Source organism: Phyllostomus hastatus, unplaced genomic scaffold, assembly GCF_019186645.2.
Source record: "Phyllostomus hastatus isolate PE091 unplaced genomic scaffold, TTU_PhHast_1.1 phas_scaffold_55, whole genome shotgun sequence".
NCBI classification, from domain to species: domain Eukaryota; kingdom Metazoa; phylum Chordata; class Mammalia; order Chiroptera; family Phyllostomidae; genus Phyllostomus; species Phyllostomus hastatus.
The window spans coordinates 5355022-5379913 of NW_025334035.1; the positions used below are offsets into that span (position 1 = coordinate 5355022).

Consider the following 24892-nt stretch of genomic DNA (forward strand, 5'->3'; position numbering starts at 1 on the left):
AAACTGGGTTCACTGTCACCAAAGAAATGGAAAAGAATGTGCTCCCAGGTCTGAAGGGAGTCCTGAGAGAACAGCTCCGGGTGAGGCAGCACACACCAGCGGGGGCGGCGAGCCTCCAGGGCAATGAGCAGGTGAGGTCACGCACTGGGACACGTGCTGGTGACGCCGCCCTCGGGCACTCCTTCCTCCCTGCCCGTACAAGCATCCTTGACCGTTCACTCAGTGCCTACATGGACACATGACTTCTTTAGCAGACCGCATAGTCAAGGTTACAAGATGCCTACTAGTTTGTCTCATTCCCCCTGTGCCAGCTCACCTTCAGGGTGGGTGGAATCCACGGGTAGCCACGGGCAGTGACCATGTGAAGAGCCTTGGGCTAGGACCAAAATGACCAAGGTAGGAGCCAAAGGGCCACACTGCACCTGACACTCCAGTCGGCTCCATAGCTGCCATGCAATTTGCCTTGCTAAAACAACACACTCCAGGAGCTCAGCGCTTCGAGGGAATTTATTGAGAGCAGCTTTCATGTATCAAAAGGGTGCTGAGCTTTCCTCCATCACCGGCAGGTGTCACAGCTGGTGGTCCCTTTACTGCCACTACTTGGTAGGCCAGACCCCGACGACCACGATGGCCACAAGCAGCAGTAAAATCACCATTATCATCCCTGGAAAACAGAAGCACACGAGCACCTTTCAGAGATTCCCACCAGACGAGGACCACACACCCATTATGCATCCTCAGAGAGGATGGGGATGCGGCCCTCCAGGAGCTCTGTTCCCTCGGAGCCTTTGGTTTGTGCTTCAGCGTGTGACGGGTGTCGGCAGCCCCAGGGCGGGCTGGTGGGTGCAGAAAGGAGGGGCTCCAGGGATGCAGGCGAGTTGGCACCCATCACCTTGTGAGTGTGCCAGCAAAGTGCAGGAGCCCCTGACAGCAGGCCTGGGGGGGCCCAAGGGGGCCCCCACTCAGCACTTGGGAGAGGAGGAGGGTGTGCACTCAGCCCCCAGGTCTAGCATCTGTGTGCAGCCTGGCCTATTTCCCAGGTGCGCTGACGCAGCACCGATAAAGCAGAAGACTTGAGCTGATAGAGATATTCATTCCGGAATCCAGGATCTCTACTATCCACAGGGCTTTGCCTTTACTTCTTGAGGCCAAGATACTTACGTCATCCATCTGTAAAAATATCCAAGAGAGGGACTTTTTCTTCGTATATAAATTTTTATGTTAGTACTTCTTTGTTTTATTTCCTCGCATTTTTGGCTGGGGAAGACAAAGGAGAGCACCGGCCCTCCCAGCCAGCCTGCTCCCTGTGCTCGGCACTGCCCGCCAGCCCCCCACACCTCCCCAGCTCGTGCTTCTGGACGTGGGATTGCCCGTTCCCGTGAGGCTGATGGAGATCCTGGAGAATACACTCGTCCAGCATGTAATGAGTGCCAAGCAGGATCCTGGCAGACAGGGGAGACAGGCTCGGCTACCACAAAGGAAGCACTCAATAAACTTACTGATCCCTGAGCTACTAAGGCCCCGAGAGGGAAGTGAGGAGCAGATATGACCAGGCCCCTGAAAATGCTCTCCTAAGGGACACGGAGTCAAACCCACAGGACTGTGGTGGTGTGGCCACCAGAACTGCCCACCTCAGACTGAGGTGCTGCTTCTGGAAAGGTCAGGGTCCTGAGAATTCAACAGCTTACCTTCTTACAGGAAGCCATTAACACATTATTGATCTTATTAGCTAGATAGCCACCGGTCACATCTGGCTATTTACATTTCAGTTAATTAAATGGAAATAAAGTGAAAAATTCCGTGTCTCAGTTGCACTAACCCTATTCTAAGTGCGTAAGAGCCTCTGGAGGCCAATGGCTCCCACACTGCAGAGACAATAAAGAACATTTCCATCATCATACAAAATTCTTTGGACAGAACTGACAGAGTGAACCGACAGAGTATGGAGATTTGATTATTTCACTTACCGCTGCAGCCCCAGCTCCTCTGACAGTGCCTGGGCATGGAGACCCAATGCACATTTGTTGAATAAATGACTGAATGGCCGCTCAATGTCTTTTCAACACTCACTCTACACTTGGATAGTTTCCCACACTGGGAATTCTGTTTTTTCCCTCTTGTTGAGTCAGTTTTGTTAAATTATATTTTTCTAGGAAATTGCCCATTTTTTTCCCTGAGCATTCTAAAGTATTGGCATAAAACCGGTCACCATTTTCTCGCGACGCGCGTCCTGCGCCCCCTTCGCTTCTGCCTGTGCGACTGTGTGCATTCCCCAGCTCCTTCCTCTTGGCTGGCCTTGCTGCAAGTGCGCCTTTTTTATTAATCTTCTCCAAAAACAAGTTTGACTTTGTTGATCATCTCTTGTTTATTTTCTGTCTCATTATTTTCTGCATTTATTTTCCTTATTCCTACTATTCATATTCAGTTGGCGAACCCTGCTATTCACAGACTTTCTCTGGATTTACTTTATTGTTCTTCCTCTAATTTCCTGAATTGAAAATTAACTTCTTCATTTTCCATCTTTCTTCTAAATATTACCTCTCTAAACCTACAATTTTGATATGAAATAATCATAGTTAGATTCCAAATTCTAGGTATTTAATAAATTTTGACAATTCCTTCTTTGGTCCAATAATTATTTAGAAGTGTGTTTTAAATTTTCCAATTATAGTGAAACATAGTAATAAAATATATATATTAAATTTTGAGATACTAATATATATACTTTATTTTGATGTGAAAATATCTGTGATTTCTATTGGTGACAAAGACCTAAGATCTACTAACACTACTGCAGTCTGTTAACTCCCTTCTTAATTGAAGAAAATGCTAAATCTCAGTTAGAGGTTAGTGAAAATAAGAATGTAATTAGTCTTCTCCTCTGGTTCTCAGACTTCCTGAGTTCCAGTCACAGACCCCCAGGATTCACTGTGGTTCAGGTAGTGTGAATTTAAAACCCAGCCCACATAAGCCAGGGCATCCATGGTTTCAGATACTGAGGAGTGACAATATATGGCAAGTTCCCCTGTCATCTCCCTGTGACAAGGGGTGCATTTTTCCTAATACACCCCCTTTCTCTGATTACCCCGTCTTTTCAGAATACTCCCTTTGGGGAACTAAGACCCTCCCCCCCCGCTGTGTTCATGTGGATGCAGACCCAAGGCTCTGTATCAGGTGTAAGCTGTGGCCCATGAGCCAAGTCTGGCTTTTGGTCTGTTGTACAACCCATAAACTAAGAATGGTTTGTACATAATCTAAGAATGGCTTGTATATATTTACAAGGTTGTCAAAAGAAAAAGATGTCATACTGTCTGTGGTCTGCAAAGCCTAGTCCATTTACTGCCTGGCCTTCACAGAAGCGCGCCGACCCTGCTCTGTGTCACTATGGCTGATAATGACCCAGCTGCTGCGTTGGTTCATCCACTTCAGTGCTGGTTTCCAGCTCCCTCTCCGTTTATTTCATCTGGGGAGTTCTTTTCTTCCTTGTAAATTCAGCTATGCACTAACATTTTAGGGGGTGTTGTCAAAATTTATCTAGCATTTCAAAATGCTTCTAGTGAGGGGGGTGGTGTGTGTTTGAATATTATCTCCGTCCATCTTCTTGCCAGAACCAGAAGAACAAATCTTTTCATTCATTTCTGTCTCCAGAAATGTCTTTAGGTTGATCAAAAGCTCCACCTGGGCAGGAATCCCACTACTTCCTGATGAGGGTGAAGGATTTATACTGCACAGCATAAAACAATAATGGAGATGGAGATGGGGGAAGCAGACGGACCGGACCGTGGTGGAGCGTCAGGGGTGACAACGGGCCCTGCAGAGCCCAGGCTGGCCTGAAGACGGGGAGGGGCCAAGGGTTTGAGGGAAGGGGAGAGATAATGAGTGGCGTTTCAGGAAGTGGTGCTGTCACCAGCTCAGACAGGATCAGAGCTGGGAGGACACTCGAGGAAGAGAAGCTACTCGTGCAGCAAGCATTTGGACTGAGGCAGCTGCAATGGCTGAAGGGGAGGCTGTTACAAGTGACCTGGAGTTTTCAAGTTGGAGTGAGTATGAGAATAACTGAACAAGTGATGAAAACAAAGAAACCAAGAACAACAACTGGTGGGGAAGAAGAATTCGCACATCCAGTTTTAAAAATATGAAGAGGCCTCAGGGCACTGTGGGCCACTGCAGGGGACCGGCCTGCCCCTCATGTCAGCCAATCCATTCTCCACAATTCAGCTGGAATGGAAATCAGGTCTATCGACTTCCTGGCTTAAAACTCTCCAATGGCTTAAGCTGAAGTCCAAACTCTTCGTGGTGTCTTGCCAGGCACTGTGCAGTCTAGCCTTGCACCCCGAACTTGCACTGCGTGCTTGTGCTCCGGCTGTCCTGGCCTTTGGCTCCCCCAGCACACTGTGCTCCTTCTGGCCACCTGGCCTTTCCTGACGCCACCTTCCACCTGGGGGCGCTGCCCACCCTTGGCCCAGCGAATCCCTCTTCCTTCTCCCACATGCAGCATCAGTGCCATCTCTCAAGGGACTCCGTCTAGACCCCAGTGGACCATGCTCTTGCTGACTCTGTCTCTGTAGTGACCCTTCCCAAATCCTAAGTTAGGCCTTGGTGGCTGCCTGTCTCTGTAACTGGCATGGGTGCATCCGTGGCAGGGACTGTGCCTGTCTACTCCACCACCACAGCCCCGGAGAGGGCACAGGGCCCAGCACACAGAGGAAGCACAGCACATTCTCTTCCGCACGAACGAATGCATGTACGGGACACCTAGAAGGCACAAGAAGAGCCAATAAGACAGACACAGAAGCAATAGTCAGTAGCGAGGGACAGGCTGAGAAAATGTGTCAAGGAGGCCAAGAAAGAGACAATTCAAAAAACGGTCAGGACTGGTCTACAAACACTCCCGAGTCAGCAGGAGGACAGAGAGAGAGGTCTGAGGTCCGGGCTCACGGGATCGTGAGGCAGCACCCAGCTCGCAGCAGGAGGGCGGGGCTCCCGCACTATTAACACAGGGATTTCTCTTCAAGCTCCTAGTTACTCCATCGCAGAAACTGTGAATCACACAAAGTGTGTCCCAGTGAAGGTGTGACAGGCCACACAATGCCTGTGAAAAATGAAGATGCACTTCAGCGACTGACAGCAGAGATAGTGTCACTTGATAAAATGTGATGAAGTAGGTTCTTGCCCCAGGATGAAAAGGGGGACCTGGAGAGCGATGGCAAATAAGACTTCTACATTTTAGGCCCTTTCAGAATAAACAGGGGTCCTTTGGGCAGGAGATTTTCAATAGGTTTAAGTAAACTTGTGTGCACTGAGGGTCAACTAAGGAAGTCATTTTTAGATGGCAAGTGACAGTGATAAGCAAAAGCCAGTTGCAGTCTTTTGGATTCTTTAGGACAAAGAACAGGTGTTTACATACCTTATCACTACAATCCTTTGGCTTTGAGAAGTGTGGCTTTTTTGGAATGTGACCACTGCTCTGACACCTTTCCTGAACGGAGGCTCAACAGGACGTTCCAGGAGTAACCAGGGGTCTTCTGAGAGCTGGGGACGCCTCCCTGTCACAGAGGGAGCACCCACACCCGCCAGGCCCTGCACTGACTGCCTCACTAAATTCTCGGCAGCAAATGACTCACATGGGCTTTACGGATGAGGGAGCTAAGGTTCTGGAGGGCTCTCCTACTGAAGGCCCTACAGCTGGTGGGAGGAGGAGCTAGAATGGGAATCCAGGTGGGACTGAACTCTAGGCCATGATCTTCCCCTTTTTCTGCATGGTACGGGCAGGGGGGGCACACGGGAGGCTGTGCAGTGGTTGGGGGGGACCCTGCTCCCTACAGCGTGAGTTTATCAGGGAGGGAGGCCCAGACTTCTGTGGGCTGCAACACCGGTATAAGGAGTTTCTTCTTCTTTTCCCTTCACCCTGTTCTTCCCTTCCTTCAACTTTTTATGTTGAAAAAATTTAAACAAATATAAAATGGACAGAAGAGGATAATGAGCTGTGATGACTCATCAGTCAGCTTTAACAAAGACCGAGTCATGGCCAACCTGGTCGACACCATCTCACCTGCTCCTTGCCCCCACTGCAGTATGAGCAACTCCCGGATACATTTCATTAATGATCACCGTGGTACGTGCCATTGAGAGAGAGGCACCACTGAAGAAAACACACCACCACCACCTAGGTCAGAGGGTTGACTATTATCCTTCGAGTCAGAGGCAGGGACGAGTTCCCACCTCCGCAGGTGCGGGCATGGCTCTGGCGAGGGGGCACAGGGGTCACCCTGGGGGGCGCATGAGAAGACTGTGAAGGGTGTTTAGTCACATGTGAAAGAGAGAACTTCTCTCTCTTGCCTCAGAGCAGCCCTTAAACCTGAGGGGGTCTAGTCATCCATCCCCTAGCTAAGGAAAAATTGGACATTTTAGAACGAGGAAAGACAGTGAACTTCTGGGAACCTGCCAACTTCTTCAACAACGACTGCTCTTTGCCCTCAAGCCCAGCACAGAAACACCCGGAGAGGCCCCGGCCCTCGGGGAGGTTCCCTCCGCGCTTCCTCGGCTCAGCGCTCGGGCACTGTGGGCCCCTGGCAGGGTGGGCTCGGGCTGCCAGAGTCAGAGGAGTGGAAAAACATGCCCATTTCCTTTGGTCACTTCACCAGATGAGTATTACTCAACCACTTGCAATATTTACAAGTCCAGCTCACAGCAATTCAAAAAAGATGTGAGAAAACAAACCTCTTTTCAAACTGGGAAAGGATATGAAACACAGTCTCTCAGGAACAGTGTTGTGTTTTCTGAAGATTGTTCATCTGGATTAATGGTCCATATTTTTTCCAGTGAAACACTGGAAACTTGCAAACGACAGAGCTGCCAGCACCTCTGCGGCAGCTGAGCACAGGCGACGGCTCAGCACTCAGCGGTGAGGAGCGGGAGGAGGTGGACCTGTCCTGAGGGTGAGGGCAGAGCTCTGTACACCGCTTCTCCCCTCTGGCTGTAGCAAATGCAGGAGACAAGGGTGGTGGTGGGGGGGAGGGGCAAAGGGGTGGGAGATAGGAGATGTGGTGGGCAAGTTTATCTGGAACTCTATCTATTTTTTTATCACGAGGAAAGCCGTACTGGTTACCTGTTGTTGGTTGTTTTGAAACAAAATATATATTCTCTTGTTGTCTGGCTGGTTCCTCACATTGGGGAAGTCACAGCCAGCAAACAACTCTCCTGTAGCTCGTCACCTCTGCAGACCCGAGGAGTGCATTTATGAAAGGACCCTGGAGCTCTCTTTCCCAACTGGGCCCATCAATAGGTGACATTTGCTTATGCATTAACCGGTTCATTCTCACTGATCAAACAGATGTTTCGCAGTCAGGGTGGGAATAAGCGGGAGAGAAGACAAAACTAGAATATTTGTTTTCAAAAGTTCATGTAAATGTTCCCTTTAATCCCATTACTGGGCAAATAAGCTAAGAAAAGAGTAGACGCCGGCAGAGAAGGTGAACATATTTACACTTTGATTCTCAGATTGAATTGCAGTTACCCCCGAGATCACCCCTCGTCCCAGACCTGCCCGTTCCGGAGCTGCCCGCCTCTCCCGTCGGCCACAGGGCCCGGGCACTCGCCTCCATCCTCCCGCCGCCTCCAAGCTCAGCTGTGCTGGGGAAACCGCCACGGGGTCTGGGTTTGTTCAGACTCAGGTGCGGGGGACGGGCATCTGGTGCCCCCACTGAATATATTTCACATCGCCACTCCAAGGTGCTTTCATTAAAATGCTGTGTCCTTACCTGGCCCTCACCACTCCCTCCAGGCTCTCCCTCCTCTGTTCCTGGGTCAGCCCTCCTCCCCAGCTCCAGCTAGCCCGCCCCCCTCCGTTCCTCAGCGACCTTCCACCCTCTTTCCTTCCCCAGCCTCCCCCAGGGCCAAGGGGTGGGACTTGGCTCAGATGCCACTCTGCCCTTCCCCTCAACACCGCTCAGCCCCTGAAGGAAGAAGCATCGACAGCCAGCCAGGCTCCTGTTCTCCAAGGGCTGTCCTCCATCTGCACGTGCTTAGGCTATTTATCACTTCTTTCCTCAGTCACGGGCTCTCCGAGCACAGGGCTTGTGTTGGTCAGATGTGGTGGAAGGGGGTGGTTTTGGGAGTCAGCGAGACCTGTCACTGTCTAGCTATGAGATGCTGGGGAAGTTCGTTAACTCTGAATTCTGCCATCTGGAAAATAAGCCTGAAAGTACTGATGCCGCAGGCTTGTTGTGAGGGTCCAATAAGAGGAAGTACATGAAACTTGCAGAACATAACCAGCATTCCATAAACGGGAGCTATGGTGACAATAATTATTCCTGCTGGTCTAACCCAGTGCCCAGGAATGGGGCCTTGTGTATGGCAGATGCTCCACTGATGGCCTGTGAGAGAGCTGGCCTCCCGGTTTTACAACAGAAATAAAATGTCATTCATTCCAAAAGAGAAGGAAGAGGAGCGAAAACAGAGGAACACCTGGGTGGCACCTGGTGTGGGAACAGAGAGCCCAGTCCCAGCCGGGGCCCGGCGGTGAGGACGGGCGTCCAGGAAAGGTTGCGAGTTCAGGGTGGAATGTCTGGCAGCATCCGTTTCGGCTGTTAGCCACCGGAAGGGCAGCTGCGCTGGGCGAGACACTGGCTGCAGTCAGGGGGTGCAGAGCACAGCCAAGTGGACGCCAGGTGAGAGAAGCTGTGAAAAACCGCCTGTGAAAGGCCTTTGAGGGAGGGAAGGTCAGGGCAGGGGCACGCGTCCAGGACTGGCCCAGGGTCACAGGTGGGAGGAGAGGTTAAAGCAAACCCAGGGGGGACCGGGAAGATCTGCAGGGAGCCTGAGGCCGTGCCCCACCTTGCAACCTGCTCGACCGTGTGGGACAACGGGTGGAGAGAGCCGCGGTGCCGCGGTGCCGCGGTGCCAGGAGCTGGGCCCCTCGGCTCAGATGGCACAGATCGTAACAATGGTGACAACACACGCAGAACAGCAACGGAAGTGGAAACAGAGAGGAGCTGCTGTTCCGCCACACGGCGCACGTACACATGGCGCTGACCGTGCTTAGATCCCTCACTGTTCTCGCCATGAGACAACGGCCGGCAGGGTAGACACCTGCCCCCAGACTTTAGGTGAGAAAATGGGGGCTCCAAGGTCAGTCATGACACTCAGCCCTTGAGAGAGCCCCATGGAGGCAGGAGGCTGGTGGCCAGTGGCTTTGGGTCAATGGCAACATTCTCTCAGGAGGGAGTGTTGCGGAGCTGGGAGCAACCTGGGCAGCCAGGTCTCAGGACGGAAGGGGCCACTGGGAGTCCTGCGGATGCAGGGGAAGCCCATGGTGACACTGAAGTGAGAGTGTAACCACAGAAGTGACAATGTGACTCCGCAAAGAAAAAATGTATCAGAAGGTGAAGAATTGGGCCAGAATCTGCCTGTGTTCTGGTTCTGACTGAAGACAAAGAAAACTGGAATTAAACACTCTGTAAATTTTCATCGGGTTTATGTCACACCGACCGGATGTGTTTGTGTCTGTGTCTTTCACTGAGATCACAGCCCAGCAACAGCCGAGGGGGAAGAGGCAGGAGCGGGAGCTCCAGCCTGGCCCCGTGCCTCAGCAAGCAAGCTCCCCAGCACCCCTGCGCCCTGCTTCCCAGGGCTCGGCGGGCAACACACATCTCCCAAGGCTGCAGGAGGGTTACGTGGCATAACGGCCAAGGGCCTGGTGAGTAGCCAGCACCGGCTACACACTGGCTCTGGTCTGAAAAGTAGAGGCTTCCTGAAGGTAGAAACCATGGTCTTCTCTGAGGCGACTCTCTGGAGTGGCAACCCTGGTGCCCTGTGTGTGTGGAGGCTGAGGTGACACAGGGAGAGCAGTGGCACTTCCCTCACGCTGGCAACTCAGCCCCGTAGGGTGTCGGGTGGGTTGGCTGAGGGCCCAGGCCCCATCTGGGGGAGGTCACTTCCCTGTCCCTGGGCTGGGCCCCGTGTCAATGCGGACAGGAGGTAGTGCTCTGTGTAAATGGAAAAACTTGCAAAGAATCAACAAGAGAACAGTGTAGATAGAGACATCTGGGGGCCAGAGAGCGTGAAACATTCTCAGCAGGAAGCAGGAATCAGGAAAGGTGACCTGAGAGGAGTGGGGGTGGGGAAGACAAAAGAAAGGCCTTGCCTAGAAACAGGAAATTAAAAGGGATTAAGACTGCACAGGACTGGCAGAGGAGCTGGATGGCGGTTCTCCGGTCCAGGCAGCAGGTGGCTGGGTCACAGCCACAAGGGTGGTGAGGTGAACCCTTGGCTAGCAGGGCCGCCATGTGAGAGCTCGTCTCGCCAGCCCAGGGAGAGTCAGGTCACAAGGAAGGGGTCAGACTTGTTAGTCAAGCTGTCCCAGTGGGCAGCTGACCAAGGGCGCCGTGCTGGGTACGATCTACCTGAGAGTTTGGTTGACCCACGTCGAAACCGAGCTCAACAAACACATACCGAGTGCCCACTGCGGCTGGTGTCCAGTAGGTGCCAAGGCACACGCTGGCTCGTTGAAGGGCTCCTGTCTCACAGCAGAGGCAGAAAAGTCAACCCACCCGTCTCCCCAAAACAAACCCGAAGAGCTCTGCAGGCGGTACCTTCCGCAGAGGGAGTCTGCAAAAGCTCAGCCATTATTGTTGCTCCCCGCACGGAGAGTGCTGATGAGTTTGTAGGCCCCATCCCTGTTCTGAAAGTCTTACTCATTTCCTCTCCCCGAAATAAGTGCAGCCCGGCCATCACCACAATTCAACAGCAGAATTCAATTGCAAGTAGATAATCCTTCATATCAGCAATCAAAAGCACCTGATGATGAGTTGTCAAGTCAATAATTTAATGTCAATTCTCTGAAGCTATCAATATTTGCTAAGAAATATCCCCTTGGTGTGCTGCGCGTTACTCCCGGGAACGCAGCTCTGCCTGGAATCTGGCAGGAATTCAAGTGTCTCTGAAAAGACAGTCAGGAACTCTGCTGTGGATATCTTGTTTTGACAATTCCCTCTTGACTAAGTGTCAAAAGATTCCTGGACGGCTCCAGTCAGGCTGTGGATTCACCATTTCGGCCCCTTCATCTGTGCCGTTCAGACCGGGAAACATCACCTGGCATCAATTAGGGGTGCCAGGCAGGGCGGCAGGAAGGCGCTGCCGCCGAAGTTCTAACTCAGGTAACGCAAGGCAGGGAGGAGAGGGGCGGCGTCGATCGAGAGAATCCTTTCCAATGTGCCAAATGCTTACCCATCTCATTTTTTTCGAAGCAAATCATTTGACCAAGATGCAAAAGGCTACTGGGTGGTAGGTCTGAACTGAGTCTCTGAGTTCCAAACCTCAGAGAAGCATATGATTGTGTGTGTGTGTGTGTTTTTGGGGGGGGGGGGAGGCAGGGGCCACATCTGTTCCACTTGACTCTGCCTCCCGCACACACTGAGGGGCCCACGCTGAAGTCCAAGTGAGGCCGACCGTGCTCTCCCCTCCAGGAATTCCGGCCTTTGGACAAGCAGTGTTGGGGCTCAGTCACAGTGGGTGTGACAGTCCAGAGGGGTGGTCCACAAACTCAGGCCAGAAGGTCGCAGGACATGCCTTTGTTCCGACTCTTCCTGAGACGTGGCTGGCCCAACTATCCCTTAGATTCTGGCAAGGGACCCAACACCATTCAAATAAATTACATGTTCTTCAACCTAAATGTGCCCGAGTCATTTCCTCTTACTTGTAACCAAGACCTTTCAGTAAAGACACTGTCCACACAAGTAACTTTTTGTCTCTCATTATTTGCAAAACATGAGCAACATGAGAACAGTCTCACTTTACTGATTTAACGCTTTTCAGCATTCAAAGGCGTTGCTTCTCTGAGTGTATGGCCTGGTGCTGCACCCGGCACCCAGCTGTGAACGGGCCGAGGTCCCAGCTGAAACATCTCTCACCACGAAGAGGCCTGCTCAGACCCTGAGCTCTTCTCTTTCACAGCCACGCAGCCTGTGATGTTACAGGCACCGTTTGGTTACGGCTGTGAATGCCCAGAAGAGTCAAAGGGAGCTGGAGGTGCGCTCGCGCTCTGGGGCGAACAGTGTTTGGAGCAAAGGTCAGGGCAGGAGAGTTCCCCTTTGTAAACAAAGCTGATGAGACCCCCCCCCTTGGGGACCCCTCTTCCCCCAGGGCACACTGTGTGGAGCCCACGGTCCCAGGTGAATGCACACTGCTCCTGCCACCATACTGCTCATGTAAGAGCCACACCTGCCACCGTTAGGGGTGCTGCGCCCTTTGTATACATTATACACATTCACACATTGAGTTGCTCAATAAATCCTTAATCAACAAATGGAAGAGAAAGCCCCCACTCCTGATGGAGTTAGGAAAGCAAACACAACATTGATACTCCCTGGTTTTGCACCCCTGTTGGCTTTTGATTTATGCGACAAATATTGACTGAGCCCACACAGGGTTCCTGGCACTGTGCTAGGTGCTAGGGACACAGCAATGGACAAAACAGACAGGAATCCCTGCCCTCACCATCACCAGGTTGCTGTGCGTGTGTGTGAGCGTGAGTGTGTGCATGCATGTGTGTTGAGGGGTGTGGCAGGTGAAGACAGACAAAAACCAAGATAAGTAAATCAAGTAATGGGCTAGAAGGTCGTAAGTGCTCAAAAGAAAAATACAGCTTATCTCCCTCCCTACAAGAATGCTAGGTGGTTGCTCACAGGCATGCATCCCCTTCCCCTGGGGCTCCGGGGACGTATGGGAGGCAGGAACGCTAACACTTTCCAGAGACGGGCCGCCCCACAGTGGGATTTGGAAACACAGCGTGGGTAAGATTAGAGTGCCTTCCTGCGTGGCACCAGGAAACTGCCATCCCTGAATGTTAATAATATGTAAGCTCAGAAATAACACATTACGAGAGTTGGTTGGAATGAAGGGTGATGTAATGACAACTGGAAACAGAAAGGGACTTATTATGGAGTGTAGAAAAGGAGGGCTGGAGAGGGGGAACTTGTCAATGAGAGCCCGGCCCTCCCAGGGCAGGGGTGGGTACCCCGGTCAGTGAACTCTGTACCTGCCCGGGCTGTGGGACCGCTGGTGTCACGTGAAGAAGCGGCACACTGCAGCTGTTCCAACGCCTGGCGAAAAGTGTGCGCCTTAAGCTGTTGGCTGCCGCCGGCACTGGGGCCGTTTCACTTTATAACAGCTCTGGCTGAGCATCACCACGTGCTGGCCACCAGCTGGTCGCTGAAGTCCAACGGGAGCCAGGTTGTGGGGGAAGGAGGGAGGAATAACAGGCACAAGATGTCACCCGAAGTTTGAAGGCATCCGGGTAAATGCATTTCAGTTCAAGTGGGAACTACGAGCACTCCTCCTGGTAATGCGGGTAGAGAGCCACTCTGTCATCCTGGAGGCCACATCTGCCCCCACCTCATCTTAGCATTCCTTTGGCCTCCAAGGTGACATGGATTATATATGACCAAGAGCCACAGTGGGGAGGGCAAAAGAAAGATGACTGTTAAGAGCTGTGGGAGAAAAGAAAAATAAGGGCCGGAGAGAGCAGCCAGACGTGGTCCTTTCACCTTAAGAGCCGAGCCTTTTCGCAAATAACCAGAACATGTCATGACCGCCCAGTTTGGCTGTGAGGCCTGTCCTCACTGTTGGTGCAGAAAAATTAGCTCCACTGTGTTCAAAGGGTCACGCTTGCTTTCAAGTGGTCACTGTTAAGTGACTGGAAGCTCTCTGCCCCACCAACTTCCCCACCGTTGCATGGGTTCCCGAGGGTGCAGCGAGTGACAGAGGACGAGAACCCATGTGTGTGCACGAACACGAGCTTTCTCCCTTTGGGAGGCTATGTGGATAGCATAACAACTAGGGCTGCAACCTGGGCCGAGGAGCCAGAGGGCTTGCACTGAAATCACAGTGCAGTCATCTGGGTAAGGGATCCAATCCCCTGAGCCTAAAACCAGGTGAATACTGCTAACTCTCAGCTCCCAGAGTGGTCATGGAGAAGAAAGGAGGTAAAAGTTTAGTGCCATGCAGACAGCCTGGCGCATGGTGGTGTGTTTTCAGTTGACGTTAGCTGCTCTTACTACCTACTGGAAACTGTTCTTGTACAGACGGGGCGTTCACAGTCATGAATGAGCAGAAGACACTGTGGTCTGCCCCCTCTTGGAGAGCACCTCAGCCATCTGCACCTTCCCCACGGCACTGTGCCAGCTGTGGGAGGAAGGGAGGGGCCTCTGGGGAGGAGCCGGCCAGCTTCCCGCCCTCAGGAGACACCAGTGCCAGTGCGACCACACAGGCTGCCACACTCTCCTTGAAATCTTCTCTGCCTCACTCTCCAAAGACTCCATCATTAAAAAAGATTTTGAAATTTATGCTTGTGTAAATTCTTCTAACAACCTATATGCCTACATGTATACAAATACCTAAAGTGAGAGCATGGCGATCCATGTTTGCTCTGTCAGAGGGAGGGGCATCTTCCCCTCAGAGTGCCCTTCAGTCTGCCTCCTCCTGCCTCCTCCGCAGGCCCTGGGATGCTAATTCAGTGACACTGCTGTAGGGAGGGACTTGGGGGCAGGGATGGTGTGGAAACTACCAGGCTCACTGCTCCACTGCTAATTTTTTGCCAGTGGCAGGAAGACAGGCATCAGAGTTGTGAGCCCCATGGGCAGCCCAGGGCTGGTAGAGTAAACAAAAAAGAGACTTGGAAGCTGCTCTGTGCTGGGTCATGGAAAAAGGGCCTCCTACCAAAAGTAGCACCAGGCTTGCAGTTGGATCTAGGAAATATGCAGGCACCACAGGGACAAAGGGCCTGCGGAGCTCTGACACCAAATGCACGGCAACACTACAGGGGATGCTACACTAAAGGGACGGACACTACACTTTAGCATGAGGAGTGTTGCGCCGGTGACACCTCCACTCAGTGCTATGCTCAAACGCTTTTGCCACCACCCCCAGACACTCTCCTGTGGAAGCATGTCATCTGAGAGCCACCAATCTGCCCAGTGCCACTGAGTGTGGTGCCAACACTCCGTGTAGCAGCACGTGGCGGAGGTGCCCAAGTGAACCTCCAAAACCCTCTGACATCATGCAGCTTTGGTGATGTCACCAATGAACCCTCTGGGGAAAATGGACAAGATCCCTGGCTACACACTCCAGAATACGACTGGCCTAAAAACTGTGGAGCCAGAGTTCTGCTGGCAAGAAGGATGTGTGGAGGTACATGAGGCCCAAGGATTCCTGCAGCAGAGCTCAGACTGGGGAGCAGCGGCAGCTGAAGGACATGGACTGGAATCCTCTCACAAGAAATGTGGCTTACACTGTTTTTTAAGGATAAGGCAGCCTAGGTAGAAGTCCCCACTCCCCTCCTCGGAAGTGGTCAGTGTGTAAGGCGCTTGAGTAGACCATAAAAGTACAGTCACAGAAAGGCTCATTGAGGACCACAACTGAGTGTTGTGGGTCACATAATGGCCTGTTCCAGCCATTATCAGGTGTTTGCTTATCATGTACCAGGCAAAAACCACAAAATATCTGCCCTTCAGATGTGTGTTGTTAGTGCACATAATAAAGGTGTTTGAAGATAATATTAAAATGATGTCACCACCTTCTTCTTACCCACTCTTCTGAAAAAAGTAGAACAGACCATTCAAAACATTAGAATTGGCTTGGAAATATTTGTTGACTTACATGGTCTGTCAATATTTCAGAAGTCATTTCAAAGGAAAATAGAAAAGCTAGATGATGACACATCCCCATGAAGTGACCCAGTTTCCCCCCCTGTGGCCTCTCATTCTCACACGCCACCCTCCCCGCTGCTCTGCGCCTGCCAGGTCCCAGAGCCCTGTGTCAGCATCTGCACACCCAGCACGAGGTCCGCTTTAGGCCTCAGCTCTCTCACGCTCCCTCCCCAATGACACATGGCTCTCCAGCCCAAGGCCACCTCAGGATCACTTTTGCTAGGCTCTCCTAAACAGTGAACCCACAAAAATAAACACACTCCTTGGGTAAAGTAACAACTGACTGGGTGCATAATTTAAGTCCTTGAGTTCTCCGAGAGGACAGACCACGTGTTTCCATGTCTGTGTCCCAGGAAGGGATACACAGGTGACCAGCAGAAACATCATTTAATACTCAACATGTTTTTGTGTTTCGGTTGATTTGGACTCACTTGTTTAGATTGTTTAGACTCGAATATTGCTTGGATATTAAGAGTCACTAGTATGGATTTCAAATGACATTTTTACTTGGTGGTAGTTAATATGGGAATGTTCTGGCAGCTAGAACAGTGCTTGGTACATAGTAAGTGCTCAATAAATATGTGTTGAAAAATGAATGAATGAATACATGAAAGAGTATAAACTATCAATGAAATGGGTTATTAAGGAACATTGGTTCTAAAGAAATACAAAAAGATACATGTAAGGACAGTTGGTATTGCCAAACTCAAAATAACACATTAGTGGTTAGCAATTTGAATTTAAAATTCTAGGACAATATATTCTAAATGCATCTTTGAAATAAACAAATAGTTACATGTTAGTGCAATGCTGGGGTTTTACCAAATGTTCATGGGTCTCTTTCTGATGCAGATGGTTCAGACTTAGAATTCTCAGCCAAGTGGATCCTTTTTGTATCGAATCCAAAAGTTCCAGTTCAGATTTCACTCATTCCCTGTGACTTTTTAATCACCCTCTGTTTGCAGATGTTCCTGAGAAGGTTATTACCAGAATCACCTGCTGCTAGAAACATTATGTTTAGAGCAGTGCTACTCTCAGCATGGCCTCAGGTGCATCAGCATCACCCGAGAGCTGGTTAGAAATGGAACTTCAACACCTACTGAGCCTGAGGCCCTGGGGTGGGGCCCAGGAAACTGGGGGTTCTAGGGAGGGGCCCAGAAAGCTGGGGGTTAACAAGCCCTCCATGTACTTCTCCTGACACGAAAGTTTGACACTGGGTTAGCAGATAAGATTGAAAGTTCACTAGATGTTCTCTGCACCATGTAATCAAATGTCATCTGTTAGCTGATGCAAAGAGCTGTGGCTTTCTCTGGGCACTGCGAAGACAATGAGTCAGGGTCCCCAGCTAGTAGGGACACTATCCTGGGGGCAGAAGAGGCACCGAATGACTGTCCTTGCTGGAGACAAGCCGCACGAGGAAGGGCAGCAGCTGGTGTGTGTCTCACCCGAACTCATTCATTGTCACAGTTCTCCCACAGCCCCACTCCCAGAGCAGTGTGGCCTCATGTCCTCTGGGCGGAGATAGTTCTGCTGTGAGGAGGCCTACAGGACCAGAGCAGCCGCTGAAGTGGCCAGAATACTGCTCTCACTTACATAAAAAGAGAGTCCGTGGATCATCTGCACTGGACTGCCAGACTTTTTTATTTAGCATCAAGCTGAGCCAGATGCATTTCACTGCTGAGGAACTCTGACCCTCTTCCTGGCCACAGAAGCCCAAGAAAAGGCCCAAGAAGAACCAGAGGTGAGAACTACATGGCGGGAAGGAGCTGGTGTGACTTATTTCAAATGCAATTGCTGGATGCCAGTGGGCCAGTGTGACATTATGTCCCCACATCAGGGGCCTGGTCTTGGATAACATTCGTATTGCTAGTGCACCTGAAGAATGAAGATTTGGGATGCTAAAGTACTGGGTGCAAAATAAGTGGAGAGGAGGTGCTTTGTCACTCATGTACAGCTAGCTGCACTGCCTGCCGCCCAGAGCATGCCAGAGAGCTTGTTCTAAAGCAGCCTACCCCAGCACTGGGGGTGAGGAAACGGGAGAGGGAATGTCCAGTGATTAGTTCCGTATGGTCCCGACATTCTTGAAGTACACTCTTTACACCCCCTGGAACACTTTTGCATTCCTGATAGCACGGCTGCAATGTAAGTTTTTCCGCCCTGAGCACTGTCTTTTATGGACTCTCCGCAACATCCTAGGAGCAAGACTTGCCGTCTCTCCCTCCTCACGCCCTCCTGCACCACGGCCATGCTCTCCACGCCACTCCTTGTTCTCTTTCTAAGAATGCAATAAACATTTCAGCACAATCTTTTCAATCCACATTATTTATAATATTCTGAACATCCATTGAGCCTGGCTAGAATGCTAAGCAATAAATCAAACTTAACAACAACAACAAAGGGGAAAAAAATCACCCTTTGGCTGGGCTAAAGCCTGAGACATTTCATTCCCCAAAGGGTTTAGTTATGTTAGGGAAAGAGAGATGGGGATGAGGCTCAAGGTTTAGAATGACAGAGCCAGGAACTCCAATCTACAGGCATAATCATAACTGTGTGGAAATCTCAAACAAACTTACCTCTCATGGGTGTCGGGAGGAGAAACGAGATACGTGGGAAGCACTCTGAGTGCCGAATGAAAGCAACTGGAGCCCAGTTCTCCTTTCTGGGCCCGAAAGGTCATCTCCTTGGAAGGAAGAGGCTAAGAGCCCTCCTCCTCTGCCAGAGCCCCGGTCCTTGCTAATCAGCACCCCCTCAACAGGCCCGAATGTGGGTGGGGAGCCTTCAAAGGGGGCCAGCACCAGGGCCCAGGCAGGCAGAGTGAGGACGGCTCCTGGACACGAGGCTCCAGCTCTGCTAGCGGTGACCCTCCCCTCCCCAACCCCCACCCCACCCAGGGAGGACCACGCCAGGCCACACACAGCCAGAGGTCTCTCCACAGAAGATTCCACTCCTGCCCGGGGGCGGGAAGTGGAACTTGACCCACACCCATACTGTGTGGCGCTATGCAGGTTTATATAGTCTGATTTTCTCCTCACAAAGAGAGAATCTGGCTCAAGAGCTCGCTGATGATTTCAAAATTTATCTAAACAAACGTGGAGGCCAGCATAGGCTATTGGCTAATTGCATAATTGGCCTGAGGCCTTCCTGCCTTGGCGACTTCCCCACTCATTCCGAGTCTGGCCCTGGAAACCCAAGCTGATCGGTCTTGCCACGGAGCAGGCGTGTGTTTACGTGGCTGGGCCTCAACTTCGCGGCTCTGCTCGTGTATAGTCTGCCGTGCTTGGCAGTCTGCTCGTAAGTGGTCTCTTCTGACAGTTTCCTGGATATGAGGGCTGCAGCTTTTCCATTCTTGTTGAGTGGCACTGAATACCAGATGGGAGTAACCACGTCACAACCCCCTTTTTATCCCTGCAGCCTCACGCTGGTGCTGGGAAAGGACCTCGACGAGTCAGTCACGAGACTTTTCTCCAAGACAGGCGAGAAAGTGACTTTTCTTACTAAAATTGTCAAGGTTGCCGACGAGTCTAGCTCCACCACTCTCCCATTTTGCATTTCAACCTGATTTACTCTTCGTATAGGACAGATTTTGTCTCCCACTCACTGGGTTGCTCCAACCAATGTTCTAAAAGGTACTGGTACCAGCTTTGCTTTGTTCATCACTTCCACCAGTGCCCACAACACGGGTAGAACCAAATCTACTGATGACGTCCACATTTGTTTAACAAGCCTTCTGAAATACCACAACTTCTTTACCATGTCCCTGAGTCACAGGAGGCACAAACTCCTTGTGGTGTGACTATCACAGTTAATGGTGTGTTTACAGCTTTACAGCTCCTGCTTCGTTTACATCTGATGACACAGACCCACTCCTTCCTCCAGACCTCAGCACTGAGGGGCTCACCCAGCCCTCCAGGCTTCCTCCTCACTGGGTTCCCACTCTCACTCCCGGCACCCACAGGGACTTCCTTTCTTAGCTCTCAGCTCCTAAGCTGAGCTCTTCTACCCCTGGAGCTTCCCCCATTCCTCTTACAGAGACTTGGCCCACCTCATGCAGGGACACCACCATGCTCTCTCTGCTTCTTCCTTTGGTGCCCTCTCCCTGGTCATTCCACCTCTTCCAACTTGACCCACTCACAGATGCTACCTTCCTGTCTTTACTCATACAGTGTCATTGACATGTCAGGAAAGGTTAAGCCCACGACTTTAGAGCCACAAAGCTTTGGTTCTAATCCTGGCTACCCCACTTCCATCTGTGTGATCTGCAGCAAGCTACTCCACCTGTCTGGGCCTCGCCCATAAAATGAGGTAATAGTATCTATAATGTGCTGCGAATAGTTTCTGTGACACAGTAGGTGCTCAACAAACATTTACTTTTCTTAAGGTTTAACCAGGCATGTTTTACACTGTGCCCAAAGCCCCTTCAAATGGGATCTGTTTTGACCAAGGCTCTGGTTGAGGGGTGAGCCAAGGTAGCTGTGGTTTACAGCCCAGAATCCCACACCAAGCCATGGTGACTTGGGCATACAGAGCAGTCAGCCAGTCCACAGGCTGGCCGGCTGCCTCTGCCCGTTTTCAGCCCAGCTCATGAAGCTGCACTGAGTAAACAGGTTTTCTCTGGAGGTGAACTAGGAAATAAGGAGCCACGCAGGCCTGCCAGGTTTCCCCTGCTTCCTAGCAATGATACCGTGTGTCCTTGTAATAAACCCACCTTTGCTGGACAATGGGAGTGATTTGGTTCTCTCTACCTCCACCCAACCAAAAGATCTCTCAGAGAATGAAGTTAGTTTGGTAAATATGTATCTCATGCTACAGATATATGTACTTTAAACAAAGGGCGGAATTTGAGTAAAGGATCACATTTTGAGTCATCAGTAAGATGTCTGGAAGGCTTTCTCTCACTTTTGAAGTTAGCCTTTTTAGGCCATTAGTGAGATATTTATGGCATGAACAATATCCACCCCATTTCAAATCCAGATTCTACAGTGTCTGGAGGTATAATCAGGATGGAAGTCTTCACAACTTAAGGTAAGTAAGGAGGCAACTTTTTTTCTGGTTAACTTCCTTGTCATTCTGGAGAATGTCCCCACCACTGTATCTCAAATAAAAACCTGAAGCTTCCTGGAGCACAGGTTACGGGTGGAGCTAAAGCGAAGAAGCAGCTGGAAATGAGAGCTGGTGAAGGTTAGTGAACGCAGGACTTCAAAGGTTCATGATGAGGTTTAGGCTGAGTGGTGTGGAGAAAAGCTAGTCATTCTCCATCTATCAAGTATTCTGGATTAGCTACCACATTAGACACTGGGAGCACAACAGTGGCCAAGATGGAGGGAACGCCTGGCCCCAAGGAATTTGTGTGCCAATGGGGGAGACAAACACCCAGGCTGGTAAATGTTCAGGGAACAAACAAGGTGCTCTAGGAGCTACTTAAGAGAGTGGCCAGGTAGGGCTGTCTGAGGAGGGAATGAGCTGGGACCTGAAAGTTAAGGGTTCTGTCACCAACAGCAGCTGGGAAAGGACCATTCTAGGTGGAGGAGTCGTAACCACAGAGTGCCTGGGGCTTGCACAGACAGGGAAGAGAGCCACTGTGGCCAGACCTGGTCTATGAGGGGAGAGAACTCAACATGCATTTGGTGACAGAGAGAGGGACTAAGTTCTGTAGGGCCTTGGGGGCCACGGTCAGGAATTGGTTTTATTCAAGTACAAGGGAAGCCATTGATGGGTTTAGGCACAGAGTAGCGCCATCTCATTTATGTTACGCAGACATTTATGCCTCTGTGTAGAGACTGAACTGGATGGTACAGTGTTCGGGACAAGTCAAGTCAACACGACCCTCCTGAGAGAACCATCACAGTGGTTAGGCGAGAGGGGGTGCGTGGGTGGCATGGGGTGGTGGCTGTGGAGATGGAGGGATCTGAAATATATTTTAGGACAGAATCACCAGAGCTTACTTCTGGATAAGAAAAGGGGCTGTGATGACAGAAGGAGAAGAAACAAGATTTCAGCTTTGAATAACCAGGTCCACGGTGCCACTTGCTGCAGTGGTGTGAACAAGGAGGTTCTGGCTACGCTGCACGGGGATTCAAGCTGAAACAGCAAATGAGCAGTTGGGCGAGCAGCATAAAGCTGAAGCTCAGGAGACAGATTCTGTTTGGCTTGGCAGTGATGGTTAGAGATGGAAAGGCCAAAGAAGAACTGAGACAGGAAAGATCCCGGTGGTGGGGGGGCGGGCAGAACAGTAGGGATAGGAGAGGAGCAGTAGCAAGAGGGGATCAGGATGAGGAGGGTGGAGGGAGGGAATGCCAAGTGTAGGGACGTCTGACACTAGGAGGAAGGGTTGGCGAAGGGGACTGAAAGGTCAGTCTCTGACTCTGCCACACTGTCTGACAAGGGCCGCAGCAGCAACAAAAGGAAGCGTTCACGAAGGGCCTCCTGCATGCCAAGCGCTGCGCTCACTGTTTTGCATGCATCACCTCTAATCCCCATAATGATCCTGCCATTGACTTTACTCTCACGGTGATGATGGCAGGGACAGAACCCTAAGCTCAGAAAAGCTGAGCAAATTTATCCAAGGTTTCAGAGCTCTTCAGTTTCAGGCCTGGAATGTGCACCAGATCTGACTAGGAGCAACAGGCATAGTCAGACGTGTGCAATAACGTTAGGACTGTACGTAAGTACAAAAGGGCCCAAGGATACCAACAACACAACTTCCAAACCATCCTCTCTGCTTCCACAGCCAGGCGCCCTGTCCCAGACTAAACTACAAGGATGTCTTGCTGTCTGCTGCACCACCCAGTGCCCGTGGGCCTCCCTTCAGCTGCTGAGTCCGCTCTCTCCTTAAATGTGAATTGAAAGCCTAACCCCATCTATTCCTTGGTTTCCCTTCAGGAACTAAGGAAGGCAAAATTATTACTTGCAGATTCTGAGAACGCCTAACCTGAAAATAACAAAACATTCAACAGAAAACCAATCTGAGCTAAAAAGGCTAGTTAATAAAAACATTTGTAAATCCCAGCCTCTTTCTCATGAATCAACCACAATCAATGAGAAAATATAACTTAAAAGTTTATTCATAACTAAATTAATGGACAAAGAACAAGGGAATTAATAAAAATGGATAGGACTGATATTTTGAAAATCCTGTAACTTTATTGAGGGTTATAAAGGAACATTTGAATAGCAAGACACCATATATCTGGACAGGAAGATTCAGTACTGTGTGTGTCAGTTCCCTCCAAATTAATATAAACATTTAATTGAGTTTCAAAAATAGTAACAGGATGTTTCAGGAACCCGCCAAATTACTGGGAGGCACCTAGGACTACTGCCAGTTTTCAGGTACAGAGAGTAGGGCTCTGAGAGTGAAGGCGGAGGCATGGAACAATGGTCCCGTGGTGTCTGCGGCAGAGTTGTATGTGGGCAGAAGACAGGAGGAGAGTGGGCCACAGAAGGCCCAAGGGTTGTCGGGAGGAATCTGGGCAATGGGGAGCCTCCGCAAGGCTTTACCGAGTGGGAAGAAGTGTGGTGGAGGGGAAGGGTTGATAACGCCGATCCACATTTTTCAAAGCTCACCCTGGCTCCAGTGTGGAGAATGGGCCGGGAAGGAGCAGAACCGGGCACAGGGAGACAAGTTAGGAAACAACAGGAGCAATCCTGAAGATGAGAGGCAGGTGAAGGCGAGAAGGACAGAGCGCAGGACTTCCACAGACACAAAGGGGGAGACTCGACGAACAGAGGCATCAGCTCGGCCGTGGGGCCTGAGTGAGAGGGAAGTGCTGGGAGCAACTCCTGAGAACTTGGCGTGAGAAACTGAGTAGTTGGTGGTCTTGCTCATCAAAATGGAAAACAGAGAAGGAAGAACAGGGCTGGAGAAGATCACGAGTCCAGTTGTGGACATCCTGGGTATTATTTGGAGCAAGGTTTGACAGCACGGTATTTGCTTTTCTTCCACTGGGGTTATACAGAACGACTCTGTTGGGCTAGCAAGCCACTGAGGAAAACTTCCTGTTCTGGTGGGGGCTGGGGAGCAGATGAACACCTACTCTGAACTGTGAAGCAGATATGGGCTCTTGGAGTGATTCCACACGTGGTGAAAGGGCTCAGGTGGAGGCCCAGCATCAACGGCTGGCCGAGGCCTGTTGAGGCCATCTTTGGGGTCTCCTCCCCACACTCCTGTCAGAGGCTAAGTGTGGTGCCCCCACTTCATTCTCTCCCCTCTACCCCAAGACTCCCAGACAGTCACTGTATGTTTTTGAACATTGGATAATCTTTTGGTTGATACTTGAAGATATTTTCTTACCACAATCCCTCCTCTTTAACATCCTAGGATGCATTCCTTCATTCATTACATTCCTTCAAAGATTATGTTGTTTTAAAGTATGGTAAGAAAGTTTTCAACAGAAAGGCACATCATTGGAAGCCATGCTCTTTTTTTTAAAGATTTTATTTATTTATTTTTAGAGAGAGGGGTAGGGAGGGAGAAAGAGAGGGAGAGACACATCAACATGTGAGAGATACATTGATCGGTTGCTTCTCACTTGTCCCTAAATGGGGACCAGGCCCGCAACCCAAGCATGTGCCCTGACTGGGAATCAAACCAGCAATCTTTCGGTTCATATGCCAGCACTCAATCCACTGAGCCACATCAGCCAGGGACGAAAGCCATGTTTTTTGTTAACAAAGTGTTAGTGCCTCCAGGTGTCTGTTTTCTTACAATGACCTACATCACCCTATCCTTAGACTAAGCTCTTTATCATAGTGTAAAGGGAGGTCAGCCAAAGGAAAGCTGGCTGTCTTCTCCATTGGACACCCTGCTGGAAACCTATTTGGCCAAGAGCAGACCTGAGATTCTCCACTCACCTGTGGCAGCACACCCCACTGAAGGAAAGGCAAATATCCAAGGAAGAGCTAAACTTACAAATTAGAATACGTGAAATGAGCAGGTAGCTTTATGGGGATACATTTTCCTCTTCACCAAACACAACTGTGTGTCCCTGTCACCTCACAGATGGGTATCTAAGACACCTGCACAGGCTGAAGCAAGGGCGTTCAATGCTTATGTGGAACCTAGGTGAGACACCAGGGGCAAGAGAGTGCAGGGCTTCAAGACAGGTGTCCTCAACAGGAAAAATGGGGGTTCACAATGACAGACCCCAACTGACTGTGACCCCAGGTGATGAGCATCTGAGAGAATCCGT

General features: G+C 50.6%; 1 protein-coding gene and 1 pseudogene across 1 annotated transcript in view; one reads left to right on the forward strand and one right to left on the reverse strand.

The window, feature by feature from the left end:
• Positions 1-489: 489 nt before the first annotated feature.
• The window catches only part of STX8 (syntaxin 8), a 243914-nt gene continuing 219511 nt past the window's right edge, over positions 490-24892 (reverse strand). Inside the window, exon 8 of the mRNA XM_045824154.1 lies at positions 490-664. Coding sequence (XP_045680110.1) covers positions 597-664 — 68 coding nt within the window. The 3' untranslated portion in view covers positions 490-596. The remainder of the gene's footprint in view (positions 665-24892) is intronic.
• LOC123809471 overlaps positions 6025-24892 on the forward strand; it is a 45384-nt pseudogene continuing 26516 nt past the window's right edge.